The sequence below is a fragment of the Prunus mume genome, linkage group LG2 (genome assembly GCF_029339155.1).
Source record: "Prunus mume cultivar Tortuosa linkage group LG2, ASM2933915v1, whole genome shotgun sequence".
In the NCBI taxonomy this organism is placed as follows: domain Eukaryota; kingdom Viridiplantae; phylum Streptophyta; class Magnoliopsida; order Rosales; family Rosaceae; genus Prunus; species Prunus mume.
This window is the reverse complement of record NC_142699.1, coordinates 17,121,997-17,140,570: the sequence shown is the minus strand read 5'-3', so window position 1 is coordinate 17,140,570 and position 18,574 is coordinate 17,121,997. Positions and strand designations below refer to the sequence as shown.

The 18,574-nt window shown below is 38.2% G+C and overlaps 4 protein-coding genes and 1 pseudogene across 5 annotated transcripts; 3 read left to right on the top strand and 2 right to left on the bottom strand.

Moving 5' to 3' along the window:
• The first annotated feature begins 4,966 nt into the window (after window positions 1-4,966).
• LOC103321404 (MLP-like protein 31) lies at window positions 4,967-5,871 on the top strand. Its single transcript, XM_008223195.2, has 2 exons — window positions 4,967-5,250; window positions 5,358-5,871. Exons 1-2 carry the CDS (start codon window positions 5,061-5,063, stop codon window positions 5,636-5,638), a joined length of 471 nt encoding a protein of 156 aa, XP_008221417.2. The 5' UTR covers window positions 4,967-5,060; the 3' UTR covers window positions 5,639-5,871.
• A 2,260-nt stretch (window positions 5,872-8,131) lies between these two features.
• Window positions 8,132-10,072, top strand: LOC103321405 (U-box domain-containing protein 35-like; annotated as a pseudogene). Its single transcript, XR_016124171.1, has 4 exons — window positions 8,132-8,668; window positions 9,113-9,231; window positions 9,308-9,423; window positions 9,532-10,072. The product of XR_016124171.1 is annotated as a U-box domain-containing protein 35-like (transcript).
• LOC103321435 (phosphoglucomutase, putative / glucose phosphomutase) lies at window positions 9,890-12,775 on the bottom strand. The gene is given in 8 exon segments (XM_008223235.3): window positions 9,890-10,197; window positions 10,290-10,430; window positions 10,536-10,651; window positions 10,741-10,940; window positions 11,038-11,554; window positions 11,668-11,931; window positions 12,091-12,177; window positions 12,179-12,775. Coding segments are annotated over 8 exon segments (1,863 nt in total). The 5' UTR covers window positions 12,635-12,775; the 3' UTR covers window positions 9,890-10,115.
• Window positions 12,776-13,370: 595 nt separating this feature from the next.
• Window positions 13,371-14,145, bottom strand: LOC103321406 (Calcium-dependent lipid-binding (CaLB domain) family protein). Its single transcript, XM_008223197.3, has one exon. It carries the CDS (start codon window positions 14,017-14,019, stop codon window positions 13,513-13,515), a length of 507 nt encoding a protein of 168 aa, XP_008221419.1. The 5' UTR covers window positions 14,020-14,145; the 3' UTR covers window positions 13,371-13,512.
• A 2,353-nt stretch (window positions 14,146-16,498) lies between these two features.
• On the top strand, window positions 16,499-18,210 carry LOC103321407 (uncharacterized protein At4g22758). The gene is made up of 2 exons (XM_008223199.3): window positions 16,499-17,423; window positions 17,706-18,210. Exons 1-2 carry the CDS (start codon window positions 17,189-17,191, stop codon window positions 17,885-17,887), a joined length of 417 nt encoding a protein of 138 aa, XP_008221421.1. The 5' UTR covers window positions 16,499-17,188; the 3' UTR covers window positions 17,888-18,210.
• The last annotated feature ends 364 nt before the right edge of the window (window positions 18,211-18,574 follow it).

Below are 18,574 nucleotides of genomic sequence, written 5' to 3'. Positions count from 1 at the left end.
CAAAAGGGAATTTCTGTAGGCAGGTACTCCACCTTATATGCATCTTGCTCATAGATTTCTGATTAAGGAACTTCAGGGCCTGGTGATCTGTGTATAGTACAAATTCACGTTGCACCAAGTAATGCACTCACTGTTTCAAAGCACGAATCACTGCATAAAATTCCTACTCATAAGTACTCCATTTTTTGTGAGCTTCACTAAGTTTCACACTGAAAAAGGCCACTGGTTTCTTCTCTTGAGACAAGACTGCACTACTCCCACCCCCTTGCATCACATTTACCTCGAATATCAAGTTAGAAAGGGTTAGGACTGGGGTGGTGCACAACTTGTGCTTAATGAGGGCGAAACTCTTCTGTTGCTCATCACCCCCATTAAAACTTTCCCTACTTCAAACACTCAATGATGGGTGCAGTAATGGTGCTAAAATCACGAACAAACCTTCAATTAAAGGTAGCCAACATAGGCCAATCACTAATAGCTCACACATTCTCATCATCCACTTGAATGTCATCCTCGCCAACAACATAACCCAAAAAGAGTAATTTATTGGTGCAAAAATTAAACTTTTTCAGGTTGATGAAAAGTTTGTTTTCCTCCAAAACTAGAAGGACCTATTTCAAATGCTCTAAATGTTCTTCCTTGGTTCGACTGTAAATCAAAATATCATTAAAATACACCACAAAGAAAGAACCAATAAAAGGACGAAGAACCTAGTTCATAAGGCGTATAAAAGTGTTTGGCGCATTTGATAAGCCAAAAGGCATCACCATCCACTCGTACAAGACATCCTTTCTTTTGAATGCAGTTTTCCTCTAATCACCCAGCTTAAGGCATTGATGGTCGTGGCGGACCAGACTGCACTTTTCCATATGGAGGCATAAAAAATAATTTCATAACTGACTCCTACAAAGTCTAGGTTTTCATAGCAATACGATATATATTATAACACATAATCTATTTCAATAAATTTTTAATATATGATTTTGGCCCAAAATCTAAGGCTTTATATATTGGACCATATGTTTATTAAGTGTCGGGCCTTGATATTTTCAATATAGAAGAGGTTTTGGGCTAAAACCTTGAAGGCTTTACTTATTTAGGGTGCTGAGTGGGGATTTTACATGCAAAATATTAGCTAAGTGTCTAATTTTTATTGGCAAAGTGTTTGGCTAGATGGGTGAAGAAACCACCTAAGTGTGGGCAGCTGCCCATGATGAAGCACGTATTGAGTCCGCCAGTTGATGGTAACCACTTGAAGTCTATTTTTGAAAATACCTTAGAACCCTCCAACACATCCAGCATGTCTTCCAACTGCAGTATTGGAAGTCTATATTTAATAGTAATTTTGTTGATTGCCCTACTATCAACACACATACGTCATGTTTTGTCTTTCTTGCACCAGTAATATTAGGATTGCATAAGGACTCATGCTCTCGCGGATAAACCCTTTTTTGAACAACTCTTCTATCTTCTCCAGTAGAATGTCATTCTTCTTAGGACTTATGCAGTAATGTGGCAGATTGGGGAGACTTGCTCTAGGCACCAAATCAATTTGATGTTGGATATCCCTCATGGGAGCTAGCTAGTTGGGTAGGTCGTTAGCTAACAACCCTTTCATCATCACGGGATAAATTATTTCTACATCTTTAACGGCTTCTAAACAGTCACGTTCATTGCTAGCTATGATAAGGAAACTGGAATTCGCAGCTAGTTTCTCAGGTTTGCCAGAGTCATTCAAGGGAGCCATAGCAATTTTATAAGAGCCCAATTGAAAACATACACGTTATCACATCCCTTATGAGTGGCATATGTATCAAACTGCCAAGGTCTACCTAACAAAATGTGACTAGCATCCATATCAATAATATCATAAAAAACCTCAGACTTGTAATGCTTACCAATGGATAGCGGTACCTTGCAAACTTCTGTCACCTGAACTGAAGGGCCTCTCTTCACCCATCTCAAGGAATAATGTGATTCATGCTTCTCTGTTAGCAACTTTAAATCATCCACTACTTTTTTGGATATGAGATTCTCGCAGCTGCCACCATCAATAATTATATTGCACACCTTGTTGTTGACGGTACAAAGAGATTGAAAGATCTTATGTCACTGCCCTTCCTCTTGTCTTGGTGCGAGTAACCCCCACTGCAAGACTAGGTTAATTAATTCATCACCTTCCTCATAGGTGAAATCAGCTCTTTCATACTTTTCATCAGCACCATGATCCTCATTTGCTTCAGTCAAGTTAACTTGCCAACGATTGGGACAATTGTTGGATTTATCCCCAATGCGGCTACGGCATTCTGCTGCTCCCTTTGTGCCCTACCATTTGTTAGTATTATTATTCCCATGAACCTATGCAACTTTTTTACCTTTGTCTTTTGCAGGGACAGGTGAATCAGCAGATTTCTTCTGAAAATTGCCAAAACTCGATCATCTCTGTTTCTCCATAAGCTCCACCTTGAGGGCCATGTTGTTGGCCTCTTACACGGTCTAGAAAGTCTGCAACCCAATACGATCTTGGATGAAAGTTTTAAGCCCATTCATGTACCTTGCCAAGTGTTGACTATCGGTTTCATATATGCTATTACGTTCTTCGAGGCGCAAGAATTCTGATGTATACTCTACCACCGTCCTATAGCCTTGGATGCAATTGTGGTAAAGGTGATACAAATATTGCTCAAAGTCTGCATGGAGGAATTTGTCCATCATTAATTGCTTCATCCGTCGCCAAGTCCACACAGGATCTTTGCCTTACCTTTGGCGCATCTTCTGTAATTGATCCCACCATACTGCAGCACTTCCTCTGAGATGAAAAGTTGTTAGCTTCACCATCTTCGCCTCAGGGACTTCTGTAAGTTCAAAGAACCTTTCCACTTCAACAAGCCAAAACAAGAAATCTTCAACTTGTAAGTGCCCATTGAAATATGGAATTTTAGCCTTCATGATATAATCTTCTTGGCGTTGGTTACTGGGTTGGGCATGATCGTCATGAATTTCTTCCTTCGACTCCGCATCGCTATATCACTTTGTGAAAGCACCATGGGGACGCGTCGTTGTTACGTCGGTCTTCTCCTTTGTCTTTGTTTGGTCGTGCTTGGTTTCTTAAGGTTAGGATCATCTAACGTAGACCCTTGATTGTTGTATTGAATTCATCACGAGTGATTAGTTCCTCGTCTCCACAGGTCCTATCTTCTCCGTCTGGATGAGCCATTAGAGGCACTTCGAGTCAAGCAAAAACCTGCTTTGATACCAACTGACGCAGTGAGATATAAGAGATAGGGAGATCAAATGATAACCCTACAAGTAACAATGTCGGAATCCACCAACAAATTGGAATCTAACAGAGAAATTGAGTAAACCTCAAATATATTGATTGAAAAATAAGATGAATGATTCAGGATGCTCCAATGCATTCCTTTTATACAAGAGAAACCCTAGACTTGCTTGGAAAGCTAATTAGAAAACAAAAAGTAAAATAATAAAAGTTTCGCAAAATATTCTAAAAACTTTAAACACTAAAAAGTCAAAGTAAACGATAAAATTTGGCTAAAATAGCCCATACATCACAGCAAAGCAGTGTGTTGTATTTGTCACGTCGTTCTATTCGAAACGATAGGTCATGGCCCCAATTCTGAGCTCGAGGCCCATACTTGCATATATTGGACTTTGTTGCCGCGACAACGTGCGCGCCTGTCCACATTGGCGGACCCAATGAAGAACTACTGTGAGCAAGTGCCCACACTTATTATATAATATATATAAAAAGTTGCAGCCCTAAAATCCCACCCAAACTCCTTTTTTTTTTTTTTTTGTTAGGTCCTTCTTAGGTGGAGCCCTCATATGGCTCATCCAATACATACACTTTAAGCCCAAAACTTATATTAAAAAGGAAAACCCTATATTATAAAAGAAGAATGGAGATCCTACCAAGTTCACTTAATGATGATATGCATTCCAACACCAACTTTTCAGAAATACAAGGTATTGCTACTCTTGCAAAAAATAAAAAAAAACTAGTTGAGACAAAAAAGGACAAGGCATATCCACTAGTTTATCTTCTCATAAAATTGGCGTTAACACTTCCAGTTGCAACAACTTCAGCAGTAAGGGCATTCTTAGCTATGAACATTGTGAAGAACAAAATGCGTAATCGAATGGGAGACCAATGGATGAATGATTGTTTGGTAGTATATCTTGAAAAAGACATATTTAAAAGTATTGATAATAAGTTTATTATGCAACGTTTTCATAATATGAAAAGTCATCGAGGACAATTGTAAATTTACTTATTAGACAATGCTACTAATATTCTAAGTTTGAAATATTTTTTGTTTGGCTATATATCGGTTGGAATTTTTTTTAAGCCCCCAAATGAACGAAAGTCTGGGTCCACCACTACCTGTCCAATTGTTTCTTAATCAACTCGGCCATATGTTCTACATTAGGGATTTGAAGAGTTGTTTGTCTGTCATGATTGTTGTCTCCCCACTCGAATTATATTATCTCAGCCTTCAAATATATCATAGAGATATTTAGTCATATACCCATTCTTAGCACTAAAACTATAAATAAAACCTACACTATTTAATTTCTATAAACAAATTTTTAAAAAAAAAACCAAAAAAATGACAGCTAGCCCTCTTGAATTTAATTTTAATTATTAAATTACTTTGATGCCCTATTGATTGTTTTGGGCTTTTTTATGAGGTTTTTGGGTTGAGTTTGTTTTAAGAAATCAATGGTAGTTTTGTAATTTAAAAGAAAAAGTTTTTTTGTTATGTTGTAAATCGACTTTGGGTGTGTTTCTAAAGTCCATTTTATATGGGATTTTTTTATCATTTGGTCTCCTATATTGGGTATAATAGTGAATCTACCTTATATTATCTCATCCTTCAAATATATCATATTACCTGGATGCGATGATTTCATCAGCTCACTCTCTCTTCTATATAAGTGTAAGGACCTAAGTAGTTTTTCAACATCAATTTGCAGTATAGCACAAAGTAGACTCCATCCTCCTATCCTATTATTTACGTTTACTTCTTTTTGTGAAAATGTCTAGCAATCATGGTAAGGTAGAGACTGATGTTGAAATCAAGGCTCCTGCTACCAAGTTCCATGAAGTGTTGACACACAGACCACACCACATATCCAATGTCAGCTCTAACAACATTCAGGGTTGTGATTTACATGAAGGTGAATGGGGCACCGTCGGCTCTGTGGTCTACTGGAATTATTTCCATGGTAAGTAAGCCTCCCTATAGCTTCAATTAACATCAATTATATTATATATTATGTTCATGTCGTTTGATGTTAATTTCTTTCTTCAACTATTGTTAATTGTTATGCAGATGGGAAAGCTAAAGTTGCCAAGGAGTTGATTGAAGCCATAGACGCTGAAAAGAATCTGATCACTTTCAAAGTGATCGAAGGAGATCTGCTGGAGCATTACAAGAGCTTCAAGATCACCATTCAGGCCACTCCAAAAGCTCATGGTCAGGGCAGCATCGTCCACTGCACTATGGAGTATGAGAAGCATCATGGTGATATTGAGGACCCACATACCTTGCTCCAGTTTGCAGTGGATGTGTCCAAAGATCTCGATGCTCATCTTACAAGTGCCCAGGCATAATTAATTAAAATCGAAGGCTTGATTGAGGCGGGCTTATAGGATCATCTGTGATTCTGTGTGCTTCCTTTATATCTACTATCCATTTGCTTTCTTGCTTGCAGAAATAAACGCCTTCAATCAATGTTTGTATCTTAATAAGTCTCTGTGCCGTCTTATCTTATATGATATGGGCTATGTATCTTTTATTAATTCCAAGTTGGGGCTTTACCCATATAAAGCCATATTTCTACGTACTCTTGAAATGTGTTTCTACATCTCTAATGTCCGTCAAGTTCAAATTTTTCTTCTCTTGTTAATTTAAAAATAAATATATGTAACATCTCTCATCCACTCATCATGGATCTAAACATAATTTGTGCGATTTTATGTAAGACATATTCTATCTAATATGAGAGAATAGGAACCCACACCCCCAACAAACCAAATGAAAAATAGAGTTAGGTTATGGAGACAAGATAAGACCGATCTTATATATATACACAGAGAGCTTCCATTGAGGGATCCCTCAAATAAGCTTATTTGAGGGACACCCTTTGTAGGGCTCACTCCGGATTGTATTTCACTAATCCAAACCGTCTATTTTGTAGATACACATTCAAAGATCATCTCTACAAAAAAATCACTTGAATCCGATATCATTTGACCATTCAATTGAGTTATTGAAATTTTAGTACTTTCTTGAAGTACTGTGTTCATTGATTTTGTATGACATAATTGGATGTCGAAACGGTTTCCAATTTATCTAATTTTTTGTACGGATGATCTATGAATGAAGACCTCAAAAATAGATGGTTTGGATCATTAGAAAAAAATTTATAGGGTACCCTAAAGGGCGTCCCTCAAATAAAATTATTTGAGGATCCCACAATAGAAGGGTGATATATATATATATATATGAGAGAGTAAGTTATCAAGACAGAATTATTACATAGAAAGATAAATGTATAAATCCTATAGTCCCTCATAAATTGATCAATATAAGCTTAGCTAAGTTGGTTAGAGCGGATGTGTTGATTCTCATTTTGCACTCGAGTTCAATCCCCCTCTTCGTAGTCTAGATTAAATTAAAGTAGAATATCATTTGTATAAATAAAAAAATTACTTTTCCATTTTGCAAATTTAGAAGTACACAAAGAATACTATAGTGAGGGCCTTATATATGGCGTAGGTGAGCCTATCTTTTAACCGTTGAATTAAATTAGTTAGGATGATCTAACGATTAAAAATATGGCATCACCACAATTATATATAAGCGCCATTATAAAATGAGTTGAGTGTGACGCAGTAGCCAACAATTTTTGAGCGATCAAAAAATTTTGAAGCCCACTTTTTAGATGGAAAATAAGATTAGCCCAATAATAAGAAGACCAGTAATACCTGGGCCTGCAATTATATATCGAGTCTCTGAAGGAGGAACTGGGCTAACCGGACAAAATAATGTTGCGCAATTAATTATGTAAATTGAAGACTTTTCAACTCGAGTCTCAGTCTTCAAATATGTATAGAAGTTTAACAAATCGTAAAATCACATATTCTGAGCTTGCTCCTCAATAGTTAAGCCATACCGGAAAGTAATTATAGAATATGTCAATTAATTTCAGATGCAGGGGATAAGGGTAGAGATTAGTTTATACAAAAACCAAAAAGACTTATTAGAAGAGACTTGATAAACCTAGGAAAGTCCCAAAGGATGCCATGCCAATTAAAACTGTTCCCAATTGCATGAAGCATAAAGCCTTAGTGCGCAGTGCAGCAAATTTGGCTTGCAGTTCCGTTCGGTAACGTTTTCAGAAAATGTTTTCTTAGAATATTTTTAGAGAATGAAAGCAAAAAAATGAATTTGCATTTTAAATGAAAATGCGTATATAGATTAATTAAAAACATCTTTAGAAAACAAAAACAATGAAAACGTGTCTGATTTGAAATAATAATATGTGAGTTATTTTCATGAAAACGTTTCCCATGAGAATAAAAACAACTTTTTTATGTTTTCTACAAGTACACATGAACTTGTTTTCATTTTATGAAAACATTTTCAGTGTTTTCTATTTTTGGGCCACCTAACGTATATTTGCCTCATAGATTCCAATTGGATCCCTTTTGTATTCTGTTTCAGTCTCTTTCTTATGTATTTGTTTATTAAAAATGACCTTTCATAGCAAATAAATGAAGAAAAATATAAGGGAACGAGGTGTATGTTTGGTGTGGTCACAACGCAGAAAATTCCTGAAGGCCGGCGTACAAGCAAAGGCAAGACAAGAGGCATGAAAACTACCTTTTTTTCACAAAATACAGAACCCAATTAATCCAATCTCTTATTATGTTCGAGTAGCAGAGAGGGTATGATGAGGATGAAGTTCATGATATTGGGGGGGTGCAGACAGCAACGTGCAGCTTACTTGGCTTAGCTTCTTGTTATAGTCAGCCTCAGAAAACACGCACGCACATAAATTAGCGGACAGTTTCCTTTTGCCTTTTGCTGTTTCACTTTCTTTCTCGTTTTTTCTGCTGCCATGTCATTATTATTAAATCGATGGTGTCGGGGATGGAGCAACTGGGGTTGATTGATTGGAACTAGCATTGGTGGTGGATAAGACGTCGCCTGGGCTCATTTTAACGACTCCTTTATAAGCACGAGGATGACGACGGAAGAGATGATGACGATGTTCTCAAGCAACTTGTTTGAGAACAGCAGCAGTTATAGCATGCCGCCCTTGTCATCCATCGAAGAAGAAGAAGAGTCTACAATCTCTGTCTCTGATGATGATGATGATGCAGATAGTCTTTTCTCCATTGATTTTAATTTGAATCATAATAATATGCATAATAGTTATAAGGAGGAGGAGGAGGAGGATAGGGAAGTTTGTTATTATTATTATTATGTAGCAGTGGGGAGGAAGAGCGAGTCTAGCATGGATGCCCTTCTCTGGACGGTTAACCACGCAGCTACTCCTCAATCATCATCCACTTCACTAGTCAATGTAGTCATCGTCCATGTCTTTCCACCTCTTCAATTCATTCCTTCTCCATGTAAGTTCCTTCAATTTATTCATATTCTCTCTCTCTCTCTCTTCCCAAGTCAAATGAGGAAGCGCGTCATACAATGAACCTGCACTCACTGTATGGTCTAGGTCATACATGTCACCTTCAATCCCATATATTCATTAGTTTACTGTAAAATTTCCATTTTTCCCTTTTGTTTTTAATTAGTTCCATAGAAATTTCAAAGCTGAAAATGATACCAGGGTGTATACATATCTTATTTAAGCGTAAATGACACGAGTTGAGTTGAATCCTTCAAAGTCTTACAGTACCCTTGTTTTATAATTAAAGTCTAGCTGTATGCTGATATCCCAGCTTGGGATATGCATATGGATATATATTATATATAATAAGCCAGAACTTATAGATACCTAGATTAAGTACTGATCTCAAACGTTATAACAAGCTAACATCATTATTTGTGTAACACAGTAGGAATGCTTCCAAAAAGTAAAGTAAGCCCAAAGCTGGTGGACGAGTACATGGTCCAAGAAAGAGACAGAAGGAGAAAGCTCCTTGAGAAATACGTTGATGCCTGTTCAGCTGCCAAGGTACACCAGATTTCAAAGTTTCAGGCCTTCCATGCTGCTATTTACAAGTTGATTAACTTTCACAACAATGGAACAGGTCAATGTGGATGTTATGCTTATTGAGAGTGATACGGTTTCCAAGGCTATCCTAGACCTAATTCCAACTCAAAACATCAAAACACTTGTTGTTGGAACCAGCAATTCCAGTATGAGGTACAATCACTTCGCTTGTAAATGCCACTACCAGAACTCTGTTTCAAGAAGTTTCACATTTCCAAGTTTAAAGCACAACTAATTTTGTTACGGTTTTGTGTAATTAAGGAAATTGAGGTCTAAGAAAGGAAGTGGGATTGCTAGTCAGATTCTACGAAATGCACCTAAAACAAGCTGCGAAATTCGGATCATATGCAAGGGCAAGGAAGTGATGGATCAGGATCACACGATTACAGGGTCGATTTCCTCACGTAGCAGCAATGCGAATTCCTTGTCGACAAGAGGAAGATGATAATCAAGAACTACCAATCTCACCAGATTATAACAAGCAAGGGCTGCATTACACGCTTCCTGCAGTGAAATCTCCATCAGCAATTCCGGACACTACTACTTCTGCTCCACTTCTGTCTTTAAATGGATACAAGGCAATGTGGAGGGGAAAACTAAAACCAAAAAAACAGCTTGATTTTGCTGTGTAATGTAACGTTTTTAAAATTTATAGATTGGCATGTATATATATATATATAACAGTGTATACCACACATTAAATCGACATGGCACACATATTTTTGGTCTTAGGTATAAAATGTATACACGTCCACTCTACCATATTGGCACTTAAATTATATGTTGGATACATTATGATGCTTCTTCTAGTTTTATTCCGATATACTTCCACAGATTATAGCAGCTCAGCCTACAATTCCACTTTTGGCATACTTTTCGATCTGACTAATGTCGAGGCTTTTATCCATTCCATTTGCTATGATAAATCTGCACAGAACCAACCAACTTGATCAATGAATCATTTAAGAACATTATTACTATTTATTACTGTTGTATGAATTTGGATACCTGGGACTTACTTATCTAGAAGAACTCTTGTCATCGTTTGGCAGCAGCCAGGCACAGAGGATTGCATGTTTACTGCAATATTTGGGTTGTGAATGCTCTGCCGGATGTGTACCCAACCATGTTGTCCATGTTCCTCATCTGATACTTTTGCTCTGAGATGTTCAAGTTTTAATTATAATTAAGCTTAAGAAATATATATGATCCAAATTTAAATCCATCAATTGTCAAATTCAACTCTTGTTTTATATATATAGCACCTGTACATGTGAGCGTCAACGGCAGCAGCTGAGGTGTCATTTGAGTCTACAAGGCAGCCTTCACTCACCCAACAATCTCCACATGAATCTAATTCCCACCCTTCAAGTCTCCCCTCCTACAAGTCAATGTATGTTTTGTTATAATCAACCAAAATCAGCACTACTAATTTATCTCCAGTAGAAGCTGGCTTGTACATGCAAGTACCTCAATGTACTCTCGGAACGTTTCAATGGCCTCAATGGCTTTTTCTTTTGCATATCTTGGCTCAGAGACCACGTTTATCCTTAGCTCTAGGGACTCTGCTGGTTCTTCAAGGTCTTTGATGATATTACCAACCCCTTCATCCGATCCTGCAAGCTTCATGCGCACCATCTCAATGATGATCTTTACCACCATGTAAGCCCCTATAAAATGAAATAACCATATATGCACGCACATAATTAAAATTTTAATTGAACAAAGCAAAGCAAAAACATAACATGCAGAAACCATAATGCTAACCATCATCTAGGAAGTGGTTCTCTTTAAGAGCACCATGTCCAGATGTTTCCATCATGAGATGAGTTTCAATGCCCTCCTTGTTAAGCTGGACTCCCTTATCAATGACATTTCGGTAACCAACCCGATATAAGCAATGTTGTCCCCCTCTATTGGTGATGAACCTTGTAAGTGCCATACTTGTACGAGCATCGGTCACTATGGTTGTTCCGGGGTGTTCCCTTAATACAATAGCAGAAATTAGAGCAATGAGCTTGTCACCATTAATGGGGTTGCCTTTGTTATCTACAACACCACTGCGGTCCACATCAGTGTCAAACACAATTCCAAGATCAGCAGAGTTTTCTAGCACTGCAGCTCTGGTTACTGCCATGGCAGTTTTGTCCTCTGGATTGGGAATGTGGTTGGGAAACATCCCATCTGGTTTAAGGTGTAGAGAGCCAAAGGTGTCTGCCCCAAGCTTGTCTAAGACATCCCATGTGAAGAAACCTCCTGATCCATTACCTGCATTCACTATTATCTGCATTAAGGAGCACTTAGTGATATGTCAAAGGCGTACTGTTCTGAATTTGAATAAAGACCTCAAGTATATGACATTTTGTTGGACTAAGAAGGCCAATTAGATTTGGAAACCTGAAATCCTTGGAGTGGAGTTTCATAATGCAATGGATGGTTAACTCTCTCCTTGATAATGTCTCGGAGGTGCTTTGCATAAGTGCTCATGAAATCAACTCTTGATAGAGGAATATTAAGCAATATTGAAACTTTGGTGAGCCTATTGGCATACTTCCGGGCAGCTTTATCGCATATGTCTTCCACATCGGGGGAGCTTAGTCCTCCTTTCTTGGTGAAAAATTTGAGACCATTTCGGGTGTAGGGCAAGTGAGATGCGGTCATCTGCATCGCAACATTCAAAGCATCAAATGATGAACTCACTTTATAACATTTAATGTTAGATGCCCTTCATAATCTTCTGGATATTGGCTTAATAAAAATGTGATTTCAAGTACATATGTGATATTAAGGCCAATGTAGATGTTGCTCTGTATGTGCTACCATGATTGAAGCGTCATAGGCAAATGGAGGCAAAATTGTACTCATGAAGCAGGCAGGTGTAGTTGCAAGTCCCATATCAAAGGCCACAACAACCTGCTCGAGCCAGGCCTGAAAATACAGCTACACTCAAAGATGCTCCTGATATTCTTGGGTCTCTGCCAAGGGACACTCCAACATTCTCCACAGGATGTCCTCGCTCCTTCTCCAAGCCCTTGATGACCCATTCGCCAAAACTCTCTGCTACGGCCTCCACAGCCGGTGGTGTTAGGTCCACTGTCCGTCCCTTCTCGCCTTCCAAGGCCACCCCACGAACATCAGACCCGTTTTGGAGCCTTCGAATTCTATCCATCTCTTCATCCACCACAACTTCATTGTAGTACTTGGCAGTGCTAGAAGACTTCACACATACAAATTTAGTACTTAGTGGCAATGAACATGGAAAACTAAGGTTTGTGTGGGATATTCTGGGTGCTGACTTTGAAGGGAAGCATAGCTTTTGAGCATTGGTTTGCAAAGATATTGAAGAAGTTGAAGTGGAAGCCATTAATTAATTCTGGTTCTGTTCAATTTGGCGCCCTTTGGTTGTTTTTCAAAAGCTTTTGAAGGGGGGATTTTTAGACCAAACAAACAAGTTTGGAGGATAAGATATCTCAGTTAACTATAACCCTTCATTTCAATATCTATACAACACTGGAAGAAATATCTTTGAACAAAATGCCAAGTACCCAGATTTTTTTTCTTGTTTTATGTCAGGCAATGTTTCTTCTATTGTCTTAATGTGCTATTGATAATCTCCGAGTCTATGAGAATGAACGGCATATTCTTGCATACCATAGGATGCTTTCACGTTTAAAACACTCCCCAGGAGATAACGAAGGAGTTAACGCGTTACTTTAACACGTGAAATTATATGCAATTTATATGCCATTTTAAGTAAATTCAAAGATCATTTCATTTTACACTGTCCTCATCTCACCCAGCGTCCCTCCCAGCCCCCCTTCCCCTTGCCTTCTCTTCATCTTCTCTTCATCCAGCAACTCACTCACTTTTTCATTTGTTCTTTCACCAGTCCTCTTTCCCTCCGCATTCATCTACCATCTGCCATCATGCCTACAACCACTGGAATAGAGCCCTCGCTGTAGATTTAATAACAAGATCCAACCAACACATTAAAGTAGTGTGTATGTGTGTGTTTTTTTTTTTTTTTGGTGATCAAGAAATAATACTTTCATTCCAACAGAGAAGTGGGACAAAACAAAAGTTAGATGTAGTTACATGATTCAAACTTCGAGATGAAGAAAATACATTAAAGTAGTCATTTCAAGCAGAAGACATGATGTTTGCTTGAAACAGATTATATACATTAACGGACAAAACAAAAGTTACAGAGCAGAACAGAGCAAAAAGAGATTTGGGTTCTGACTAGACACCTGCTAAACCCTTAGAACCAGGAAGGTGGATCCACTCAATTTGAAGCACAATTTCGCCGCACTCGACGTTTTTCAGTTTGAGAATCATGTCCTGAACAATTTTGCCATTTTCCCAAACGCAGCAGCTCTCAGAGGACAGGCAGTTGGTCCTGTTGGGCTGAACTTTCTTGACGGCGCAGCCCTTCGGGAGGACGTCCAATCCCATCTTGATGCACTCAACGTAGGGTTTGATGTCTATGTCTGCATCTCCCATCTTGTCGTCCACAGTTAACGTGTCCTTGTCGTACACTTCTAGATGGATGTTTTCTTCGAAATTTGTAATGGAAAGGGTCAGCTCCTCGTTCCACTGAGGGTTGCAATTCTTCTTTATCACTTTTGTCTTCAGTTTCTGGGAACCCATGGTGACCACCACGTAAGGATCACTGGTCTTGGTATCACGAACAGCAAGGTTGATGCCTCGCTTGATCCGAAGCCTCAGAAGTCCCAGGATATTGTTCATCTTTATTTGCTTGCTTGCACAATCCTAAAAACTAACCTAGTTTCTTTCTGGTTTTCGAGTTTCTTTTGTTGTTTGTGGTTGTGAATGAGATATGATACGAGACCTGGCGTTCATAAAAATGTGGGCTCAGGAACTCAGGTATATAAAATGCCAACACAGTCACTGTGCAGCGCTTGAAAGTCGTGGCAAATGTCAATACGGCAACCATTCATGGACAGACCACTCACTCGTAAAACCGATCACTTTGTATTTGCCAATTGAAAATTTGGAAGTGGTCTACCGACCTTATCGCTTTGCCAACCCTATTATTAATTTATGAGTCAATCCTTTTCAATAGACTCCAAGGCTTATTGGGTTACTGGGTTATTGGGTTATGGGTAGGGCTTATCATTGAGTTATGGGTTTTGGGTAGGGCTTATCAAATTTGTTCGGGAACATTTTGGTTTGGGTTGGCCCATCAAATTTTGTATTTGGTTAGCGCCCAATGCAAACGTTCAGTTCATGAATTGCTTGTGTACACAAGAGTCATTCTAGAATGAGGGCCTTATATATGGCCCTTAGGTGAGATCATATGTATTAACTGTTTGATAAAGTTAACCAATTTGATTAACTAATTTGATCATATGGTTAAGAGAAGCGTTGGAATGGGCTTTGCTTAGTAAGGTAGAAAATGTAGAACATGGAAACTGGCTTTTTTTATGAGTTTCATTGAAATTGTTTCAACGTATGAGAAAAGGAGAGAGAGAGACCGCGTATATTATATATAATCTTTGTATACACATCCACAATGCTTTTACTACCATATCCTCCGAGAGACTTGTGATTTGGCTGTCTTACCTTTGTTCAGCAATATCATTCATTTTTATCCTCACCTTTTTTTATGGGGGGGGCAATATCCTCCATACCATCTGCATCAGACTATTGCTAACTAATTATAGTTTAATTTAGGATTGCTTTTCCTGAATCCACGCATCCAAATTCCAATCGAAATGCACGCAATGCCAATATTATACACACAATATGTTTGCTTGCTTTTTGTATTCACTTATACGAAAAGAAGGGAAGGGAAGGGACCCAAAGTTATCATTTTCAATGGACCCTTTTCAACTTTATGTCCTTTCATACATCTCATTGCTGGAAAAGGTCATCATCTTCCACTCTCACTCAATATCATGTTACACATGCCCTGCTTATGCATGTGTATTGTCCATGAATCATGAATGTGCGTGATCTGAAGGAACATGTGGTTGACATCATGGTACAGCAGCAGATGCAGTGGTATATGATTCTTCATCACATAGCGTTCTGCGGATTTCATCCAATAATTGAAGTTCCTCATTTTTTACTTCCCAAGCCTACCAACAACTAATTAAATAATTAATTGATATATTATTATATTATATCAGAAAATTTAAGCCTCTACTTTTTGGCTGATATGACATGACTGGATTTTGGTTATCAACTCCACGAGCCAGCAGCTTCTTACCCTGCTTGGATTTGGATGTGTCATGTTCGCCAACAAAATTGTGATATTATTTATAAATAAACAAATACCACTTGATTATCTTCTTAAGTCTTTATTAATTTAATTGCTCGAAGTCATATTATTCTTTTTTATGTCAAAGGTTCACACCCAATCCGCCACCTAATTACCAAAACAAATTAGTGTTAAAACTTAATTAAATCAGCCTCTCTCTCTTGACCACCAAGACACGGTTGGTGGGTTTGGGAACATCAACTTGTATCCGCACATTCAGATAATATATTATTTTAAAACAACTTTAATCATACTTTCTATTTACCTCTCTTTCTATGGGATGGAGTATTATAATGTCATTCTTAATACGCATCATTCTTACTCTAACATATTAAAGGCAAACATATGTTCAAAAACACTAATTCTCTAATTATGGGTAGTTAAACTAACGGATTTAGCCCCTCTTATTAAATTAACATTGTGTAATTTTTATTATAAAATCGTAACTCAAGTGAATAAGTGGACACACTGACTTGTCCAACTGGTACAATCCCCAGATATATAATTTTATTTTAAACAAGATGGAAAACCCTTGTGGTTTTAATGACCATTTAGACACAATAACTAACAAACAAACCCACACTACGGAGATTAAAGAAGAATGCATTAATTTTAGGATATTTAATTTGTTAAAAGAATGAATTTGTCTAGAAAACCCTAAAGATAAGGAATTTGGGGCCTCCACAAATAAAATGGAGTGTAAAACCACTAAGAGCAAAATGGCTGGTGAGATGAGTTGGATGCTAAAACTTCCTCTCCAAGCAAACAGTGTAACTAGTCAAAACAAGTGAGAAAAAATAAGAAGAAAAATAACTGAAATTCAAATATTAAAGAATTAGTCACACTAATTATTTACTGATTTAGCCGCTGTCAAAACTGACACGATAAGGAGTACGCGCTAGCAAGAATGACGGTAACAAGAAGGAAGGAAGCGGTAAATTTGGAAAGTCGGTGGTAGTAAAATGTACCCCCAACCGATTCACAATTCCAAACGAAAGAAGGAAACCGGAATGTAAATATAAAAGCAAGCAACCCCAACAGGCTCTTCTCCCCAGAATTACATCCCTTCACAAATACACACACTCAGGATTTGATTCTTGGAGAGAAGAAAGAGCCGCCTCCGCTCCCAACCAAACCCTAACCCTAAATCCCAAATTTCCTTTCGCTTTCATTCCGTTTCGATTGATCCCCTCCCAGAAACCCCTCAAAATTCTTCTCTTCTCAAATTTGTTTCTTGATTCGAAGCCAGCAAGTTGTGAATGGTGGAAATCTTAAGCATCAGTAATTTCATGCGCTCCCTTTTACAATCAAGGGCGAGCGCTTTTCTCCCGATCTCTGCTGCGTCTGCTTTCGCTTTCGGCTCCTGCAAGGAAGGCTGGTACTACCGCTGCCTCGGCGTCGACCCCTGAACCCCCTTCGTCTCATATATCTCTATATTTCCTCTTTCTCATCAATTTTTTGATTATCGCACCCGGATTTTCATTAATCGCCGTCCGTCGGTTTTTTGATTATTTGATTGAAATCAATAACTTGTTGGGAAAGAGGGACTCGGAAATTTTTTAGATTTTTTTGTGTTGGCTGCCTTTTTTGCTGTTGATTAATTGATTTGAATTCGATTACGAAACGACGAAGATGTTGCTGTACAAGCAGAAGAAGAATCCGAACAGCGCCAAGGGCAACAGGCTCTTGATCAGCATCACTGTGCTCGGCAGCGCCGGCCCGATCCGCTTCGTTGTCAACGAGGAGGAGCTTGTCGCTGCCGTCATCGATACCGCCTTGAAATCTTATGCGCGTGAGGGCCGCCTTCCGGTTCTTGGCTCTGATCTTAATGACTTCCTGCTCTACTGCCCTAACTCAGGACCTGATGGTAATGAATTCTCAAAAATCCGTATAATCTTATTTCATAAAAATTCAATCTTGTTTCTGAATCAAATTTTAAGAATTGAAGCCTTTCCCCTTTTTATATTCTCATGACTGAAACATCCCATCTCAGTTTTGACATAAATTTGCGAAATTGAATACTGTTTTGGTGTTGGTTATGCGAAATTGGTTCATTATATTGAAATACCCAGCTTCTGTTTTTATGCATTTCTTGAATATATATATCTCTAGGATTGCTTATTGACGGTGTTTTTGGATTTCATTGCAGCTCTGAGTCCGTGGGACACAATTGGAGCACAAGGAGCTCGTAACTTTATGCTATGCAAGAAGCCTCAGCCAGTGAAAATGGATAGCGATGAAATACCAGCTGCTGCAATTACTCGCAAGGGTAGTGGGAGTTGGAAGGCATGGATCAATAAGTCCCTCAATCTCAAGATCTCCTCCCATTAAATTAATGGGGAATGAGAGAGTTTTGTTTGAGTTATTGGTGTTGTGTTCATTAGTTATAGAGCCAGCTCTATCCTTGGGGCTGCAATCTTTTCAAGTTTTTTGTTTTCGAATAAATTACAGATTGGTTTGTTTGATATTGCCTTCCATGGCATTTTTGCCAATGGCTTTTGAGGATCTTCTAGTGATAGTTGGAACTCGGGAGTTTGCTTGCATTTGTTGTGCAATGGTGGAAGTTGCACTGTACCTTTGATTCGGTTTAGTTGCATAATTAAATGGATTACTTCTTTCATGATTAAATGGAAGTTGCAGTCTGAATTTTCTGACATTATGTGTTCAAATTTTAGTAAGTAGGTAGGCTTCTAGTCAATCAATTATATCAATTGAAGGGGGCTGCTGTTGAATAAGCTTTTTGACCACTCTGATTAATTGAATCAGTGGTTTGCCAACAACACTTAATGTTTTAGAAGCTTTAAAATTAGTAGAGTTCATGTGCCTAGTATGCTGTGAGATATTTCAAAATTATTTTATTTTTATATTTTTGCCAGCCATTGTGTACAAGTACAATTGCCATCTAGGCATGGGAATATGCCATTCCCATCTTTTTCTGAGTAGATGAGATGCCCTCTGATTCTTTCTCGCTGGCGCAGACTGGAGAGAGAGCAGCATCACATTATTGGAAGAAAATGC